Source organism: Dromiciops gliroides, chromosome 6 (assembly GCF_019393635.1).
Source record: "Dromiciops gliroides isolate mDroGli1 chromosome 6, mDroGli1.pri, whole genome shotgun sequence".
NCBI lineage: Eukaryota > Metazoa > Chordata > Mammalia > Microbiotheria > Microbiotheriidae > Dromiciops > Dromiciops gliroides.
Window position 1 is genome coordinate 8,451,598 of NC_057866.1, and position 20,461 is coordinate 8,472,058.

General features: G+C 41.8%; 1 protein-coding gene across 1 annotated transcript in view; it reads right to left on the bottom strand.

The window, feature by feature from the left end:
• The window catches only part of C6H11orf80 (chromosome 6 C11orf80 homolog), an 89,388-nt gene that overhangs the window by 56,862 nt on the left and 12,065 nt on the right, over positions 1–20,461 (bottom strand). The window contains exon 3 of the mRNA XM_043970571.1: positions 7,793–7,902. Coding sequence (XP_043826506.1) covers positions 7,793–7,902 — 110 coding nt within the window. The remainder of the gene's footprint in view (positions 1–7,792; positions 7,903–20,461) is intronic.

Consider the following 20,461-nt stretch of genomic DNA (forward strand, 5'->3'; position numbering starts at 1 on the left):
AGTTTGGAACTTAAAATGTAACAAAATTAATTAATTAAAATTTTTAAAAAGTCTCTGTACACTCCAGTCCATCCTACACACTGCTACCAAAGCGATTTTCCTTAAGCACAAATCTGACCAAATAACTCACCCAATCAATGAATTCTATTGGTTTCTGATTGCTTCTAGGTTTGAATGTAAAGTCATTTATTTATCTTTTTTTTTTTTTTTGGTGGGGCAATTGGGGTTAAGTGACTTGCCCAGGGTCACATAGCTTGTAAGTGTCAAGTGTCTGAGGCTTAATTTGAACTCAGGTCCTCCTGAATCCAGGGCTAGTGTTCTATCCACTGTGCCACCTAGCTGCCCCCTCTATTTATCTTTGAAGACTTTAGCCACCTCCCCCAATTACAGTGTGCAATCCAGCCAAGTTGGCCTTCTCTCTGATCCTCACTCAAGACCCACAACAGCCCATCTCCACATCTTTCCACTGGTCATTCCCCCATTCCTGGAATGCACTCCCTCCTCACCTATGCTTTAGAGTCCTTCTCAGACAACATCTTCAGAATGAAGCCTTTCCTGGTCTCCCCAACTGCTGGTGCCCTCCTTCCCCAACCCCCTTGTGTTTAACTGCTTTGGATAGATGCATGTATTTGTTCTTCATGTTTATGCTGTGTATATTTTATATGTACTTGTCTCCTTCATTAGAATGTCAGCACATTTGTTTAAATAGGGATTATTTCGGGTTTTGTGCTTGTATCCCTAGTACTTAGCACCGTGCCTAGCAGGTAACAAGTGCTTATTTAATATTTGTTGTCTTGTTCCCCACATCCCCCTATTGCAGAAAACTAAGACTGTGAAGGGCTTCAAGTGAATGGTCTCTTTTCCATTAGGCATGGGAAAAGAAATAGGGCTGGGAGGTGACAGGCTGAACTGTGATTGGGAAACACCAGAGCAACATTATCTTCAGAACACAAAGATCAGCCTCTGTGATGCCTTTCAAACACCCTGATTCTCCGCTTGAGAAATACTGAGCAAGGTCAGTCCTCGAGATCTCTTTCGGCCCTATAATTATGTTCTCTTTTAAAGTTCAACACCACTTTTCTCATCTCCTGAGAATCCAAGTCAAACAGTCCTGTCTACTCCCTTCTCTTAGAGCTTTTCCCCATTGCTTTGAATTCCTGTTAAACCTCACTAAATCACTCTTTAATATTTATTCTGCAGGGGACCACTATCTATATAAGAGAAATGGTGATGAAACATGCTGTTCTCTGAATAGCATAAGGATACCAGAGTCTACGACCAGTGCCTGGTAGATATTAGGTGCTTAGGAAGTGTTTACTGACTTGAAAGAATCGAAACAAAGGAGCCTCTAGATTAGAAGAGTGGACACAAGTCTGTGGAGATGAGTACCATCCAATAGCACCACAACTTGATGTTTTGGACAAGACAAGGCTTTACCTTATGCTTAGAGTCGGACATGCCTGAAAAACTGAACAACAAAAATAACTGCAGGAAAAATTTACATGCAAAGAGAGTTTTCCCTTTCCCCCCAATTTTTAACAGTTTTATTTCAAGTTTTGAGTTCCAAATTCTATCCCTTCCTACTCCCTGAGATAGTAGGCAAACAGATACAAGTTAGACATTTGCAATTATGTGAGACATTTCCATATTAGTCATTCTGTATAAGAAGACTCAAATAAAAGAAAAAATGAAAAAAAATAGGTGCAAAATAGCCTGATTCAGTCTGTCTTCAGTCAATATCAGTTCTTTCTCTGGGGGCGGATAGTCTGCTCCCTCATTAGTCCTTTGGAATGGTCTTTGATCATTATATTGCTCAGAATAGCTAAGTCATTCTCTCATCAAACAATACTGCTGTTACTGTGTACAGTGTCCTGCTTCTGTTCACTTCACTATGCATCAGTTCATGTAAGCCTCTCCAGGTTTTTCTGAAATCATCTACTTGTCATTTCTTATATTATATTCCATTATAATCATATACCACAGCTGGGGCAGCTAGGTGGCACAGTGGATAGAGCACCGGCCCTGGAGTCAGGAGTACCTGAGTTCAAATCTGGCCTCAGACACTTAACACTTACTAGCTGTGTGACCCTGGGCAAGTCACTTAACCCCAATTGCCTCACTTAAAAAAAAAATCATATACCACAGCTTATTTAGCCATTCCCCAATTGATGGGCATCCCCTCAATTTCCAATTCCACGAAAAAGCTGCTATAAATATTTTTGTACAAATAGGTCCTTTCCCCTTTTTTATGTGTCTTTGGAATACAGACCTAGCAGTGGTATTGTTGGATCAAAGGGTATACACAGTTTTATAGCCCTTTGGGAATAAATAGAGTATTTTTCACCTATTAATCAATGTAGCACTGCATATTTCTAGAATTAATGAGTGTTTTATTATACTATCGCTAACTAAAAGGATATCCGTCATCTCATTGAAGATGATGTAAAAGTCAAAATTAAGAAGACCGCATTTTCAGGTAGAAAAGATGTATCTCCAGTGAGCCCCAATGGATTGACATATCTATGGAAACAAGCTTCTGGCTCTTCTGAACTAGGCTAAGCACATTCTTCAATAGGATCGGCTGGCTCCACCTTCACTGTGGATGACTTCCTGTGACTGCTACCACTAACACAAATACTTTCAGAACCTTTGCTTTATTTACGTCTCTGCAGCTACCTGGATTGGCAAAGGCACGTGTCCTCTTTTCCTAGAAATGCCTGCCATGGTCTTCTGCAATCATCTTTATTAGTTAACATTCCCCTAAAGGAATGTCACAACCAGGAATACCTGTTTCCCCAGCACTGTCCTAATGCCTTCTTAAGAGTTTTATTATTATCATTCTGCAAGAAATGGCTACCAGGACTTCCCAATGTTTAATACATTTAAATTCAGAGAGAAAATGCCCAAATATCTCCAGCCCAAGTCCTCTCCTGTTTTGCCTGTTCTGAATTCTGTCACTGAAAGGATAACCACTGGCCAGAGTCAAATAGCTCATGTTCGCATAGCACTTTAAGATCTGCACAGCACCTTGAAAGTCTGATCTCTTTTCTTTTTCACAACACCGTGCTATCATCATCATCTCCATTTTATAGTTAAGTGACTTACTTACTAAGTGACTTACTCAGGCCACATAGTGTCTGGGACAGGATGTGACTGTGGGTCTCTGTGGTTCCAAGAATAGCCTTCTGTGCACTCGACCATTCCTCCTCTTTACTGAGATAAGTAACAGAAGGAGAAAGAGTCCCGGACCTGGAATCAGGGTAGCTTATAAACTCCTGGGCTGTGGTGCACCAAGCAGATAATTTCTTTCTGAGTTTTCCTTCTCATCTATATAATGGGAATGACCATTGTACTGACTCTCTAGCAGGGCTGTTGTGAGGAAAGGGTTTTGTAAACTTTAAACTATTACAGGCCTGTGAAATATTATTATTAACAAATACCAGCTATCGCTGCTCAAAGATCTTTATTCACTTTTTTCTTTAGTTCAAAATTCACTTAGGGCAGGGGAGGAGATGCCACATTCTTTTCACAGGACCAAAGAATCTCAGAGTCTGAAGGGACTTCTGAAGCTAGCGAGTCCAACCTCTTCAATTTATAAAGAAAAAGTTAGGGGCAGCTAGGTGGCACAGTGGATAGAGCACCAGCCCTGGAGTCAGGAGGACCCGAGTTCAAATCTGGCCTCAGACACTTAATACTTACTAGCTGTGTGACCCTGGGCAAGTCACTTAACCCCAATTGCCTCACTAAAAAAGAAAAGAAAAGAAAAGAAAAGAAAAGAAAAGAAAAGAAAAGAAAAGAAAAAGTTAGATAATAAGCAGCAGGAATTAGCTTTGGAATGAGACCCTTGAACTCTAGAGCCAATGCCCCTGCCACTATACTGAGCTACCAACCCCTCCCCTTGAGCAAGACTCCTTCCTGTACTATTTCTCCCAACTAGTCATACACCCCATGCCTGGAAATTTCCTAGTACCTCCCCAGGCAGCCCATTCTCCTTTTGTGGTCATGTCTGGAGGTTTTTACTCAGAGTCTTAATCTGCGCCTTCACAACTTCCATCCACCACTGCCAGTTTTGTCCTTAGGGGCCAAAGCAAAAAAGGCTAATCCCTCTTCCATGTCCCAACCCCTCGGATACTTGAAAACAGCTTCAATATCCCTCTAATTCTTCTACCCCCCCCCCCAACTAATTGGCTGGCTGGGCTGGGCTGGCCTATGGGAGCTGGTCCTTCAAGCATGCCTAGATAGTCTTGATCTGGTTCCATTCCTTGAAGTGTGCACAGATCTCTGCTTGGCCTCAGTCCTTTGAGCATGTGAGGACACTTACTGCATGCTTCTTATGCCACCACAGGGGAACTTTGGGGAACTGGTTTTCAGCTGTCAGTGGCAGAAACAATTGGTACTAATCTAATCAGCTGAACAGCCGGAAGAAATAATGACTCAGGGCTCACTTCACCAGAAATGCCTGCACATAAGTAAGGCCTGAGCCGGCCGTCTCTCCAGTTTCTCTTCTGACAGCTTCAAGTGAGAAGAACTGCTCTGAGCTGATGGGTGGGGAGAGACGATTGGGTCAGTTCCCCAACCCGGCCTCCATGAGTCCATGTACATACGGCACCTCGGCTGCTATCGTGTTTATTCTTTCCTGATATTAAGAAAATGTGTATTTTGAGAAGGGAGTTTCAAGTGAGTCTCAGTAGTCAAGAGTCTACACAAGTGACAAAGGGTAGTAGTTGTGGTTGACAATTGAGGAAGTCTCTACAGATGGCTATGCAAGGAGAGTTATCCAAGGATGGCAACAACTTCAGGGAGGGAGATCTTTCATGGAAGAAAGGAGTGCCAACTATAGAGCCATCTCGGTCAAGGCACTGACACTCAGGGCACCTCCTCAAAGGGAGAAGGAGGCTGCCTTAAGAAGAGACTGTGAGATGCACATTTGACATGTATTCCCTACTCAGTTGTACTTTAAATTTGGGCCCTCTTTCCTGGGAACTTCTGTGGACAGGGGAGAGTACATTCCCAGTTTGAGGACAGTGTTTGCATCAAACTGTTTTTGCTTTAGTTTCTTGGCAAATGCCTTTTCTAAAAGGTATTCAGGGGGGCGGAGCCAAGATGGCAGAGAGGAAGCAGCAAGCTGCCTGAGCTCTCCTTCTGTTCCCTCAAAACAAACATTAAATCAAGCCTCTGGACGGATTCTGAACCTACAGAACCTGCAAAGAGACAGAGAGACACAGTCTTCCAACCAGAGATAATTTAGAAGACTTCAGGAAAAGGTCGGTCTGACTCGGGCAAAAGGGAGGCCCAGCGCAGGGCAGCAACCCAGCGCCAAGGGGGTCGGGGCAAGTCAGCAGGAGCTGCGGGCCACAGCCGAACAACTGAGGCCCCTGGAACCTGGTTCAAAAATCTGGTGGCCAAGAAGGACAGTGGAAAAACCTACCTGCACCGGCCGAGAGGGCCACGAACGGCGGGATCAGACGCCGGGGTCTGGCGCCTGGCTGGCCGAGCACAATCAGACAGGAAGTGCAGGGCGGGGAATCTCCACACACCATAAAGGCCTCAGAGTAAAAACCCGGTCACACAGCACCTATACCCCTGCACAAGAAGCCCAAAACAGGGACCCTGGTGCCCCCAGAGCAGACCTCAACTTAAAAAATAAATAAATAAGCTGCAATAATGAGTAAGAAGCAAAAAAGAGCCCTCTCCATTGAGAGCTTCTGTATCAACAGGGAAGAAGCCAACACAAACTCAGATGAGGACAATAGCCTCAAATTGCCTACATCTGAAGCCTCACGAGGGAAGGTGAATTGGTCTCAAGAACAAAAAGCCTTCCTGGAAGAACTCAAAAAGGATTTTAAAAATCAATTGAGAGAGGTAGAAGAAAAAATGGGGAGAGAAATGAAAGCAAAACAAAAAACTATGAAAAAAGAATCAGCAGCTTGGAAAAGGAAGCACATAATCTCACTGAAGAAAACAATGCCTTAAAAATTAAAGTGGGACAGTTGGAAGATAAGGAATCCATGAGACACCAGGAATCAGTCAAGCAGAATAAAAAAAATGAAAAAATAGAAGAAAATGTGAAATACCTCATTGGAAAGACAACTGATCTGGAAAACAGATTAAGGAGAGACAATTTGAGAATCATTGGACTGCCTGAAAGCCATGACCAAAAAAAGAATCTAGACACCATATTCCAGGAAATTATTAAGGAGAACTGCCCTGATATCATAGAATCAGAGGATAAAATCATCATTGAAAGAATCCACCGATCACCTCCTGAAAGAGACCCCAAAAGGAAAACTCCAAGGAATATTGTAGCCAAATTCCAGAATTATCAGGTGAAGGAGAAAATACTCCAAGCAGCCAGAAAGAAGCAATTTAAATATCATGGAGCCACAGTCAGGATTGCTCAGGACCTGGAAGCTTCAACATTAAAGGACCGCCAAAAGGTATTCAGTAAGTTCATTGTGTAGGGAGCACACCAGTGGAGGCTCACAAGCAGCAGTAATAGATACTCACAGCCCCTTACATAATAGAATTCTTTTTTGTTTGTTTGTTTGTTTTTGTTTTGTGGGGCAATGAGGGTTAAGTGACTTGCCCAGGGTCACACAGTCAGTGTCCAGTGTCTGAGGCCAGACTTGAACTCAGGTCCTCCTGAATCCAGGGCCAGAGCTCTATCCACTGCGCCACCTAGCTGCCCCTCACATGATAGAATTCTAAGAGTTAACAACAGTACCCAGTGTTTAGGAGTGGGAATGTGGAAAATGGTATGAAGGTAGAAATGGCGAGATATGGCAAGTGATCGGCTATGCGGGGTAAAGGAGAATGAGGAGCAGAGACCAACCCTGAGGTGGCACGCATGGGAGAATCATGGAGATGCTGGTACCTTTGACAGAAGGTGGGCAGTTTGGAAGAGAGGTTTTTGGGGAAAGATGGGTCCAGTCTTAAACAACTTGAGCTTGAGATGTTTCAGGGACTCCCAGTCTGAAATGTCCAGTAGGCATCTGCTGATGCCAGACTGAAGCTCCAGGGAAAGGTGTGGGCAGGACAGCCAAACCTAAGAATCATCTGCAGAAGCATGACAGTGACACCCCTGGAAGCCACTGCAAGAGAGACCAAGGAAAGATCAGCAACTGAGGCTTTTGTGTGTCAAGGGCTCTTCAAGCAATTTGGGGAAACCAATGGACCCTTGCTCAAAGTAAGGTTTTAAAATGCATAAAATAAAACTCATAAGATTACAAGGGAAGCCAATTATATTAAAACAAAGTTGACAAAATATCTTTAAAAAAAACAAGTCGGGGCAGCTAGGTGGTGCAGTGGATAGAGCACCGGCCCTGGAGTCAGTAGCTGTGTGACCCTGGGCAAGTCACTTAACCCCAGTTGTCTCACTTAAAAAACAAACAAACAAAAAAAAAAACCAAGTTCCCCTACTTTGGGTTGAGGACCCTTGGGGGGGAGGGGGAGGGGGAGGAGGAGACCTAGGACAGAGCCCTGAGGAACACTCACAATTAGAGGGAGTGATGCGAACAACAGGCTGAAAGAAGAGAATGAGGAGTGGTTACACAGGCAGGAGAAGAACCAGGAGAAACTAGTGTCATGAAGACCCAGAGAGGAGAGAGTATTGGGGAGGACAGAATGGTCAGTGGTGTCAAATGGCACTGGTAAGTGGGGAAAAAAGAGCCATTTCTTTATCTCTTCTCAAGGGTAAAGACTGGTTATTATCATTACACCTACTGCTGTACTTTTTAAAAAGAAAACACAAAACCAGAAAGAAAGAGTTTATAGAAGAACTACCGAAACTTGCCTCAAATCTCATGTGGAAAGATGCCAACCCTGACAGGTCCTGGGAACAGCGAGCTTCCTCTGAAGGCCAAGTCAACTTCCCAGAGAATCCCGACAACAGTGACTGAATTTCTGTATGAGAAGAAATGATAAAGTAGAAAAAAAAGTTTGGCTAAAGGCCAGGGTTTCAGGATAGGCCTCTATAACACTGATGAAAAGTCTGCCCTAATGGCAAGGGATAATATGCACATTTTTACCACGATTTGAAAAATGATTGTATCAGCACATTGCCACAACGTGTATTCTTCCTTTATAGCCCCATTTATTTAATCAATTTCTATTTTCAGTTAATGGCTACAAGGTCATGTCCCAGTGCCAGAAATTTTAAGAGCTGATGGCTGAAAGGCTAATTCACTTGAATTAATTTGTTACTGAATAATCACCAATTATACCAGTAAGCTAGCCAAATTTCATGCTTTTAAGTTGGGAAATATGAACAATGGTAAGGATGCCCCTAGAGAGTATACTTAGAGCACACTCATTGACAGTAAAGGCCTTAATAAGTAATCTTCAGCACCCATTCTTTTCTTCATTTTGTGGATTATCCACTTTATTGATCACCTCGAAGTCAAACCTCCTGTCCTTGTAGGCCCGCCTTGACCCTGGGTGACTGGTGGAAGGCAGGATCAAAACAAGAGCATCAGAACAAAACTGTAGGTCCTAGAGTCTAAAACTAATTGCAAATGACTTAATTATCTGGTTTTTTACATCATCTGTGCTTTTTCCTCCTTTCCATTAGTACAGATAGTTGATTGAATTATATATGCAACTTGGCATCTGCAGTTTAAAAAAGTTAATGTCTGAAAACTATGAAAACATTATATTAATGAACTTTTAATAATCAAGTAATAATAAAATTTATCTTGAATTTACAATACACCTTTTTCATGAAGAATTCAAAGTAACCTAATAAGTTCTCATCATTTCAAGGAAATGTAGATATGGCAAGAGCTAGATTTAATTTTATACATATTTATTAAGTCCCTACTAAATATGAGGAGGACTGCTAGGTGGCACTGCAGTGCATAGATCACTGGGCCTGGAGTCAAGAAGACCTGAGTTCAAATTTGGCCTCATACTTCCTAGCTGTGTGACCCTGGGAAAGTCACTTAACCCTGTTTGCCTTAGTTTCTCATCTGTAAAATAGAGCTGGAGGAGAGAATGACAAACCACTCCAGTATCTTTTAAAAATATATGTATTTTAAATTTATTTTATTAAATATTTTCCAGTTATATATATTTAAAGTAATATGCATTTTTATTTATAGTTTTGAGTTCCAATTTTTATCCCTTCTTCTCTCCCTCCCCTCTCTGAGGCAGTAAACAATCAGATATGGGTTATACATGTACAATTATGTAAAACATTATCATATTAGGCTTTTTGTACAAGAAAACTTGAATAAAAGAAAAAATGAAAAAGTGAAAAATATGCTTCAGTCTGTGTTCCATCAATATCAGTTCTTCCTTTGGAGGTGGATAGTATGTTTTATCAATAGTCCTTTGGGATTGTCTTGAATCACTGTACTGTTAAGAATAGTTGCCATTCACAGTTCATCAAACAATATTGCTGTCTCTGTGCACAACATTCTCTTGGTTCTGCTCACTTCACTATACATCGGTTCATACAAGTCTTTCCAGGCCTTTCTGAAGTCATCCTGCTCGTCATTTCTTACAGCATAATAATATTCCATTATTATCATATACTACAACTTGTTTAGCCATTTCCCAATTTGTGGGCATTCCTTTGTTTTCCAATTCTTAGCCACCACAAAAAGAGTTGCTATCAATATTTTTGTACAAATAAGTCTTTTTCTCTTTGTGGGGATATCTTTGGGATATAAACCTAGCAGTGGTATTGCTGGATCAAAGGATATGCAGAGTTCTATAGCCCTTTGGGCATAGTTCTCTCCAGAATGATTGGATCCTTTCACAATTCCACCAAAGATGGATTAGCATCCCAGCTTTCCCAATATCCCTTCCAACATCCAATATTTTCCATTTTTGTTATATTTGCCACTCTGATAGGTGAGGTGATACCTCAGAGTTGCTTTAATTTGCATTTCTCTGATCAATAGTGATCTAGAACATTTTTTCACATGATTATAGATAGCTTTGATTTGTCCGAAAACCGCCTGTTTGTATCCTTTGACCATTTATCAGAGATATTTGTTTCAAAAATTCTTTTCCAGTTTTCTGATTTCCTTGTAATCTTGATTAGTTTTGTTTCTACAATAACTTTTAAATTTTAAATAATCAAAATGATCTATTTTACATTTTGTTTTACTCTCTATACCTTCTTTGGTCCTAAATTCTTCCTCTGCCCATAAATCTGATAGATAAATGATTCCATGCTCCCTTAATCTGTTTATGGTATCATCCTTTATGTGTAAGTTATGTACCCATTTTGACCTTATTTTAGTTTACAGTGTGAGATGTTGGTCTATACCTAATTTCTGCCATAATATTTTCCAGTTTTCCCAGAAGTTTTTGTAAAATAATGAGTTTTTGTTCCAAAAGCTTGGATCTTTGGATTTATCACATACTTGATTACTGTAGTCAATTTACCATCCACTCCAGTATCTCTGCCAAGAAAACCCCAAATGGAGTCAGTCACAAAGGGTCAGACACAACTGAAACAACTGAATGTACAAAGGAATTGTTTAAGGTGGTAGGGATACAAAGGTGAACTAAGACAAAGTCCCTGCCCTTAGGGAAAAATTAATCTCATGGGGATGAATTTTACTTTTCTCATAACTGGACTACTTTTTGAACTTAATCCAATAGCTGACAAAGGAGAGTAGAATTACAGCAGATAGAGATAGAATTTAATGGGTCTGAATGAGAAGCGAGTAAATTCTTAGCTTTATCACTGACTCATTTTTCTGACCTTAGGGAAAGTTTTATGATTGAATTTCCCCCACCTATAAAATGTGGAAGCTAATTGGTGATTCCTCCTTCTGGCAGGATACCAGGTTAGGGATTGAAAAGTTTTCTGAAAACATTTATAAAGAATTCTGAATTTAAATGTTAAACTAAAAATGCTTTTTTCACTGAATGATTCAAATACTCAAAGAAAATTAGAATTTGAAATGTGAAACAAACATAGCCAAGTCCAGACACTTTGACCAAGTATGCAGGAAGGTGGCAGCTGGTAATATTTCCCTTTCCATCTTCATTAAACAGCTGGAGAAAGGAATAAAGCATGAGAAAGAGGATCAACAGATAGGATCAGAATGACAATCTTTATTTTTTTTCTTGAGATGACTCAATGGCAGCTAGAAATTTAGTCACCATCAATAAAAACTAAGGAAACGGAATTAGAAGAGTGTCATATAGAATGATTATGATGTTTAAAAACAACAATGAAACTTGAGAATAAGAGAAAAGATATCAGGAGACAAATAAGCTGTTATTTTGTTAAAGTTTGTATTATTTTCTTTTAAAAATGTAAATAGACCAGAATGAGGTTTTATTCTTTATCTTCCTTATATTTGCTGCTTGTTCCACTTACAATAAAAATCATTCCCATTTTAAAATCTCATCATCATCATCTAGTTTTCTCTAACTTTCCCAGAACAGAATCACTTTGCCTCTGAGGGACACTGCATCAGCTAGGCTTTTGTGGTTTGCATTTTGTGGCTTTGTTTTTTAGGAAAACAAGGAGATTCTTTCAATACAAAACAATTCCAATGAGGGTAAAGAGAAAACACAGAAGCAAACTAAAAATACTGTGGATTCTGGGTCGTTTGTACCCTACGACCATGCTGCTTCCCCTTTCAGGGATAGGACAGGCATTCACAGGCCATTCATGATGGTTCTCTGCTTCTCAAGGAAGCTCCCCAAGTAAAGGGGAGAGAGATGGCTGCACTGAAAGACGGAGGACTTGGCCACGTACTGACTACCTGAGTCACCTGAGCCTCAGTTTCCTCATCTGTAAAATTAATAAGATTAGATGACCCCTGCAGCTCTTTCTAGCTCTAAATGTATTTTATCACAATCCCATTACCAGAGGATTCTAGTGCAACCTTGGGAACACTGGGAAAGGCAAAGAGAAAAGAGCCACTGATTCCCAAAGCTGTTCGTTTATTCCCATGCATTCCAGAGAGCTGCAGGCATATGCATTCTTGCTGCAGCTCCAGCTGCAAGATAGCATTTCACCAACAGCTACACTGAGATGAGACCATTATGATGTCATGTCCAGAAAGTTATAATCTGTCCCTTGACAGTAGCACTTCTCCTAAAACTTCATTTCAGAAGTCTGACTCAGGGCCAACACCTAACCAGGCGTGGCTGGTTCCTTCCAAGGATGCAGCACACAGGAGCTGTGTGGTTTTCCTTGGGCTGACCCTTTGTCCCTCAAACAATATAACAAATCATAACATTGTATCAGCAAAAAGACCTGTGAGTTCTGTTCCTCTGGAGAATGGCTCTGCTTGGTCAGCTCCGTGGGTTGATGGCATTGACCTAGCAGGTTCGTTATTGTTCTTAAGCTGATGTCTCAATTGTACAGTATAAAAACAACTCTAGATAGGCATCAAGGAGAAGAAAAGAGTCAGGATAGTGTAACCCAATGGGCGGGAACCTTTTGAAGAAGTCTGCCAAATCCTCATTCTTTCCTTTCCAGGGTGGAGTAGAGGGAGGGTCCAGAGGGCTGGCAGAGGCCCTCTCTCAGGAGACAGTCAGAAAGAGACAGAGACGGTGGCGGGGAAGCTGGTGGATTGTCCTGGCCAAACTCGAGTGAGCAGGCCCAGGGGCACGATCCCCATAGCAGATGTCTGTCAGACCAGCAGTCCAGCCCGTGCACCAGGCCTTTTGTGGGAACAAATGGTCAGGTGGGGCAAGGGGGTAAGTGTTCCTTCTCCAAGTCTGTCTTAGCAACTTCTGTATGCCCCCAGCCTCTATGCTTCCCACAGAAGTACGTGTGTGTGCATGCACGCGCGCACACACACACACACACACCCTCAATCTCACCTGCAGAAATTTTATTGGTTGCTGACGGTTAATCCCATTTTGTCCATTTACAATCCATAATTCCATCTGTGCTATAATTTGATTTAAATCCATTGTGTTTGTCGTGTCACCTGCTGGATCATGCCCCCTCTGAGGGCACGGACTCTCTTATTTCATCTTAGCTTATAGCTGAGGCATGTTGCCATAGTAGGTGGTCTTGAAGTTTTAATTGTTAGCCACAGAGGAACTGAATTCAATAACTCACATAGAAACTGCAATAGACACTGTATTTTAAAGTGAGAGGTTACAAAGGAGACTCCTCACACAGCAAACACTGATTAAATACCTACTATCTACAAGACTCTGGAGGAAACACAAGGATGAATAAAAATAGTCCCTATTTGACCTTAAGGGATTTACAATCTGGTAATAAGGGAGAAAGAACATTACACGAATAACTTTAGTTAAAAAGCAGAATATGATAAATCATGTCTTAAAAGAAGTCTAATGAGTATGATCTGAAGATTTCATTTCTCACAATGCCTGGTAGGCCTCACACGGGCTGGGATGGGTGGGAAGTCCTCCACAATAATAAAAAAAAAAATACTAGCTCACACTGATCAAGTATTATGTTTTTCTCTTTCTTTGTATTTCCAGCATTTAGCATAGTGCTGGGCACATAGTAGGCATTTAAATGCTTGCTGACTGGGCTTTAAAATTTACATCACACTTTACACCTTGTTGTTCAGTTGTTTCAGTCATGTCCAACTCTCCATGGCAGAGATACCAGAGTGGTTGGCCACTTTACAGAGGAGGAAACTGAGGCAAACAGGGTGAAGTGACTTGCCCAGGGTCACCCGGCTAGGAAGTATCTCAGGCAATATTTAAACTCAGGTTTTCTTGACTTCAGGCCCAGCACTCTATCAGCTGTACCACCTAACTTTATATACATTATGGGGACACATATACACACTTTATAGACATTATCTCATTTCTCATTGACTGTTCACTACAATCCTCTTGGGGTGCTATTAGCCCTATTTTACAGATAAGAAATCTGATATGGAGAGAAAGATTAAAATGACCTGCCCTAGTTCACACAACTTGAAAGCCCCTGAGCCCCTGAGGCAAAATTCAAGCTTAGGTTCCCACCAGAAGTTCCCACTAGGGTGCAGGCAGTAGCAGACAGAGGAAAGGCAGGCAGTATGGCCATGGTCATAGTCAGAGGAGGAGGGAAAAGGCACAGCTGTAGCACTCCAAACCCAAGAGCCACAGTTTGGCCCTGAAGATTCCAGGGAAAAGTGGAGAAGATTCAACTATTCTCCAGCCTACCCCTAGAAAAGGGATTTGTAATGTAGGGTTCATTGACTCCAAAAGCATCCCTGAATATGGATGGGAAAAAAATTACATCTTTGGGGTTTTTTTGTTTGTTTTTTTTTTTTAGTGAGGCAATTGGGGTTAAGTGACTTGCCCAGGGTCACACAGCTAATAAGTGTTAAGTGTCTGAGGCCGGATTTGAACTCAGGTACTCCTGACTCCAGGGCCGGTGCTCTATCCACTGTGCCACCTAGCTGCCCCCATCTTTGTTTTAATATAACTGATTTCCTTGGTGGTCCCAAGTATTTTATTTTATGTTATTTAAAAACATAATTCTGGGGCAGCTAGATGGCACAGTGGATAGAGCACCGGACCTGGATTCAGGAGTACCTGAGTTCAAATCCGGTCTCAGACACTTAACACTTACTAGCTGTGTGACCCTGGGCAAGTCACTTAATCCCAATTGCCTTACTAAAAAAAAAATTTTTTTTTAAATAAAAATTTTAAAATTAAAAAAATTAAAAATAAAAACATAATTCTGAAAAAGCGTGCCTAGACTTTACTAGACTTAGCCTGGACGCTCCCTAAGAAAACAAAAGCAAAAATACAGATGACAGTGCTTCCAAGCAAGGAATTCAAGAGAATTGGATTCTGGTTCCCCCATAGTCTAGGACAAAGCTTCTTAACCTGTGGGTTATGATCCCATATGGGGCCATGTAACTGAATGTGGGGGTCACAAAAAATTTGGCAATGATAATGTATATCCAATGGTCCCAATAGTTCCAGAGGACTCAGGATGGAAAATGCTCTCCAAATCCAGAAAAAAAGAACCACGGAATCTAGATGCAGATTGAACCATCCTATTTCTACTTTTGTTGTTTTTTTTTGAGGTTTTTCCTTTTTGCTCTGATTCTTCTTTCACAGCGTGACTAATGCAGAAGTATGTTTAATGTGATTATACACATGTAAGCTATATCAGACTGCTTGCTGTCTTGGGGAAGGGGAGGGAGGGAGAAAAATTTGAAATTAGAAATTTTATGAAAACAAATGTTGAAAACTATCTCTACATTTAACTGGAAAATAATAAAATACTTTCTTTAAAAATGATCATGTATATCTCTTTTCTATACCTTCATACCTGCGGTTACATAAGAATTTCTTGGGAGAAGAGGGGGTGGTGCATGGAAAAAGTTTAAGAAGCCCTGATCTAAGAAATTGCATCTATTTGCAGATAGGTAGAGGATGGCCTCCCAACTAAGTCTGTTGCCTTTTTTACACACTGGTTGATACACCTGGTTAGGAAAATACAAGTGAAGGGAATGAGAAGGAACCAAAACAGCCCCCCCCCCCAAGGCTCAGGGATCTCTCCTGTCATGGGCCACTGAGACCCAAAGAGAGCCCATGAGTTCAAACAGAGCTAGCTGAACACGGGAGCCGTGCCTGAGAAAGACCAATCTCTAAGGGCACTCTCCCAGGAGGGGAAGAGGCCCGGGACTAGGCTGCCCACTGTGAGAACAGCACCCACGGAGCACCTGGCCACCCCCTCCTTTAGAGCCCCAAGGCTGTCACCTCTAGGCACAAGGATAAACGCTTCCCTTTGGCATGTGCAACTCTCTCCAAGTGAGCTCCCTCACACCCACAGGCCCAGCCATCCCGGGCCTTGGTGGCTTCTCACCCACCCGATCCATCTCCTGAGTCCTGCCTTTGGCCTCCGAGACTCTGTTCCCCTCCCCTCTTCTGCAGAAAGCCTTTCCCTGAGCCCCATGCGCAGGCTGCCTCTCCTTAGAACGCGAGGTCCTCCAGGGTGGGGACTGTTGTGGTTGCTTCGTATCCCTAGCACAAACATAGTAGGGGATAGGTCCTGATCTGTGATTTCCCTGACACTGGGAACTCCCAGAGGAGGAAATTCCCTTTACCAATGCAGGCTGGCACCTTCTTTGAAACTTAGAGCTTTCAAGTGCATTAACAGGGTAAGTGACTTACTCAGGGTCACACTGCCAGGACATGTCTCTATCAACTATGAAATCCACTACTTAGAATACACAGCACACAGTAAGCACTTAATAAATGCTTGCCATTTGACTGACTGCTGAAACTATGGCCGCTTGTATGCTCTCCACAGTAAAATCTAGAATTGGTTTGTCAAAAGAGGCAACGAGGTGGCACAGCCAGGAGTCAGGCAGACTGGAGTTTAAATCTGGTCTCAGACAGTATGAGCTGTGTGAGCCTAGGTGAGTCACTTAGTACCTGAGCACCCTTACAACCTATATTTTCTGTGTCAAACAAGGCCAGAGAGCATCAAAGAAGCCCTGAACCCTCCCCTTCCAGGACGTGCCCAGAGACGGCTGACTTTTGTGTTTCTCCACAATCAGAGGGGAGCTAACAGAAAGGAACAGTGGTCCCCTGCCTGAACGGCATGTGCAACACTCCCTCAGAACAATGCACATGACCCACCTCTATGACACCAGACCTTCAAGAGACCCATCCTGAAAAGTGCCTCCTCTGAGGCAGTCTTGGGGAGCACCAGAAGGAGATGGTGGGCAGCAACATCGTCCCCATGGTCTACACTCGTTCATTCTATTTCCAGAGAGGTGGTCCAGAGGAGAACCAGGCAAGTGCAGGTGGCCTGCTCTTTGGACAAGCCGAGGCACCAACAGCTCCAGATGCTTCGGAACATCTGCCAGGCTGCAGTGCTAGATGACAGGAGTACTTACAAGGTGCTAAGCACTTTACAATGATTAGTTCTCACTGATCTCCAAATAATTCTGTAAGGTAGGTACTATTCTTATTGCCATTTTACTGGTGAGGAAAGCAAGGGAAACAGAGGTTAAGTGACTTGTCCAGGGTCACACAGCTAGTAATTGGCTGAGGCGCTATCCACTGCACTACCTCGCTGCCCCGATGAAATTTTTAAAAAGTGAAATATCTTAGGAAAAACACCTGACCTGGAAAACAGATTGAGGAGAGATAACTTAAAAATCATTGTATTATCTAAAAGCCATGAATTTTTAAAAAGAGCCCAGACATATTTATCTTTTATTTATTTTTCATAGTTATCTTTTAAATTAAAAAATACATTTCATTAAATACTTCCTAATTACATGTAAAAATGTTAACATTTAAAAAAAAATTTGAGTTTCAAATTTTGTCCCTCTCTCTTGCTCCTCCCCCACCCCTGAGAAGGTAAGCAATATGATATCAATTATTCATATGAAGCTAGACATATTTCAAGAAATCATAAAAAAGTCACTCAGACATCTTAGAACCATAAGGTAAAGAAGAAACTGAAAGAATTTACTAGTCACTTCCTGAAAGAAACCACAAAATGAAAACTCCCAGGAACATTATAGCAAATATCCATACTTTTAGGTCAAGGAAAAAATACTGCAAGCAACCAGAAGGAAAGAATTCAAGTACTGAGAAACCATAGTTAGGATCACAGAAGATTTATTTTTTATAATAAACATTTTTATTTATAGTTTTAAGTTCCAATTTTTATCCCTCCTTCACTCCCTCCCCTCCCACCTCCCTGAGTCAGTAAGCAATCAGATATGGAATCACACAAGATTTAATAGCCACCACTTTAAAGGAGTGGAGTCTGGAATTGGATATTACAGAACGCAAAAATCTAGGCTTATAACAAAGAATACCTTATCCAGCAAAACTGAATATAATGGGGGGGGGGCGGGGGGAGACCTTTAACAAAACAGAGGACTTCCAAACATTCCTGATGAATATACTAGAGATGAGTAGAAAATCTGACATGCAAACATAGGAGTCAAGAGAAGTATAAAAGGTAAACAAACGAACGATCATAAGGGATTGAATAAGGTTAATGAGCTATGGAGACTCTCGGAACTCTAGCATCACCAAGGGCCATAGAGGGAGTCTGATTGTACAAAGGGCTTGGAAGTGATGCTGTTGTGTTTTGATGATCTCAAAAGAAGAATGGAAAAGATGGGAAAGAGAAACACACTGGGAGAAGGAGAAAAGGAGAGGAATAATGAGGAAAGTTATCTCAAATAAGACGGGAAAATAGAAGGCTATTCAACAAAGAGGGAGTGGGGGGAATAGGTGACATTTCAACCTCATTCTCATCTGCACTGGTCAAAAAAGGAAAAATACACATATATACACAGTTTGGTAAAGAAATATCTATTACCCAACAGGGCAATAAGAGGAAAAGGGGTTAAGGGAAAGAGGGGAGTAGAATAAGAGTAAGGGTAGATTAAGGGAGGAATTAATCAGAAGCAAAATAAACTCTTAAAGAGGGGACAGGAGAAAAGAGAAGGAAAAGTACTAAAGTAGGCTTTTTATATAGTTTTGTTCTGAAGTTTCCCCCTATATCAACCCCAAATCTTCCTCATTGCAACTTCTTCCTATTCTTCCTAATTCTACCCTCTCTGGCCAAATGGAACAAATTGAATCCCTCCTCCAATGATGGTCATACTAGGCAGGGGAATCAAGGAGACTAAAGTGGATTGGATTGTAATTCCTCTGGATGTGCAGGAGATTGAGCCTTTTACATACTGGTAAAGATAATGTTTTTACTACTTGGTTCTCCCCTTCCTCACTCAGGTAGCTAGATAACACAACAGACAAGTTGGAGTCAGGAAGACTTGAGTCTTCCTGACTCAGGGATGGACACTTGCTAAATGTGTCAACCCAGGCAAGTACCTCAATCTCTCAGCTAACAATACGAGCTTCACTAGGTTGTTGTGAGGATCAAATGAGACAACACCAGTAAAGCACTTTGCAAACCTTAAAGTGCCAACTATTATTACTGTTATTTATATTGATTTGCTTTAATTAAATGCTTTTGCTTTCTATTTATGGGTCTCTTACATGGTCTAGAAATATGTGCTCTTGGGCCATAAGTGGCACTTTTTATTATATCAGACAGCAAAAAAGATCTCTGGGTGGGTAGGTGAGGGCACTAGACAGGCTTAAGACAAGCACTACAGAGGTTCAAACTAATTTTAAAATAGGTTGAAAGGATTACAAAATAAGGAATATTTGAGCTGAGCTTCAAAGGATAAGTAGGAGGGGACAAGACATTAGCAAGGACTCAGAGTGGGGAAAGTATAATGTGTATGTGAGAAACAGTGAGTAAACCAGTTTAATTGGAGCACATAGTATTTGCAGTACTGAATAAACAAGAAAAGACGGCTGAGGCCAGACTAAGGATTTAAGACTATTCTGAGAGCAATTCTATGAGCAGCTAGGGGGCGTCATAGTGTATCCAGCACTGATCCTGGAGGCAGGAAAACTCATCTCTGAGTTTAAATCTAGCCTCAGAAAAGGACAGCTAGGTGGCACAGTGGATAGAGCACCCACCCTGGAGTCAGGAGGACCTGAGTTCAAATCTGGCCTCAGGCACTTGACACTTACTAGCTGTGTGACCCTGGGCAAGTCACTTCACCCTATTTGCCTTAGTTTCTTATCTGTAAAATGAGCTAGAGAAGGAGATGGCAAACCACTCCAGTATCTCTGCCAAGAAAACCCCAAAGGGGTCATGGAGAGTTGGATACAACTGAGTAATAACAAAAAAGAGCAAAGGGGAATACCTGAAGTTTCTGAGCCAGGAGTGATATGATTCAGGCTGTGCTTTAGGAGAGCTGATGTTGGCCACAACGTAGAGGACAAATTGGAGGGGAAAGCTACTGACCTTTCCAGTTCCATGTCGCTGCTGGCAGCTGTGTATTTTTGTTTCACCTGATAGAGAATAAGCTCTTTGAAGGCAGGTGCTGTTTGGGGTTTGTCTTTTAACCCTCAGTGCACCACACACTATACATGCTTAATAAATGCTTACTGACTGTTCCCACAGCTAGAATAGAGGGAGAGAAGCCAGGGGGGCTTCTAGGAGGCTGGAAGCAAGGAGTCAAGGAGAGGTCAATGATAATGATTCAGAGAATTATTTCATAAGAAAGCAAAACTTTGACAAGTTGGTTAAGATGATTGAACTTTTCTTAAAAAGGGTGTGAGGTAGAGGGGAGCAAGGCAGAGATACCAAGTCAGGCCTTGTGAATACAGTGCTTTGGGGATGCTGGGAAAAGGTCAGGTGGCTTGCACTGGGCCACACTGATCCTATCATTAAAGCTGGAGGCAAAACTATCTTCGGGGTGGAAGAGGGGACTGGCATACTGATGAACGAAGAAGAGGTCAAGGGCTCACTGGTGCTAGAAGTGAAAGGTAGGGGCAGTTAGATGGCGCAGTGGATAAAGCACCTGCCCTGGAGTCAGGAGGACCTGAGTTCAAACCCGGCCTCAGACATGTGACACTTACTAGTTGTGTCACCCTGGGCAAGTCATTTAACCCTCATTGCCCTGCAAAAAAATAATAAAGAAGAAGAAGAAGAAGTGAA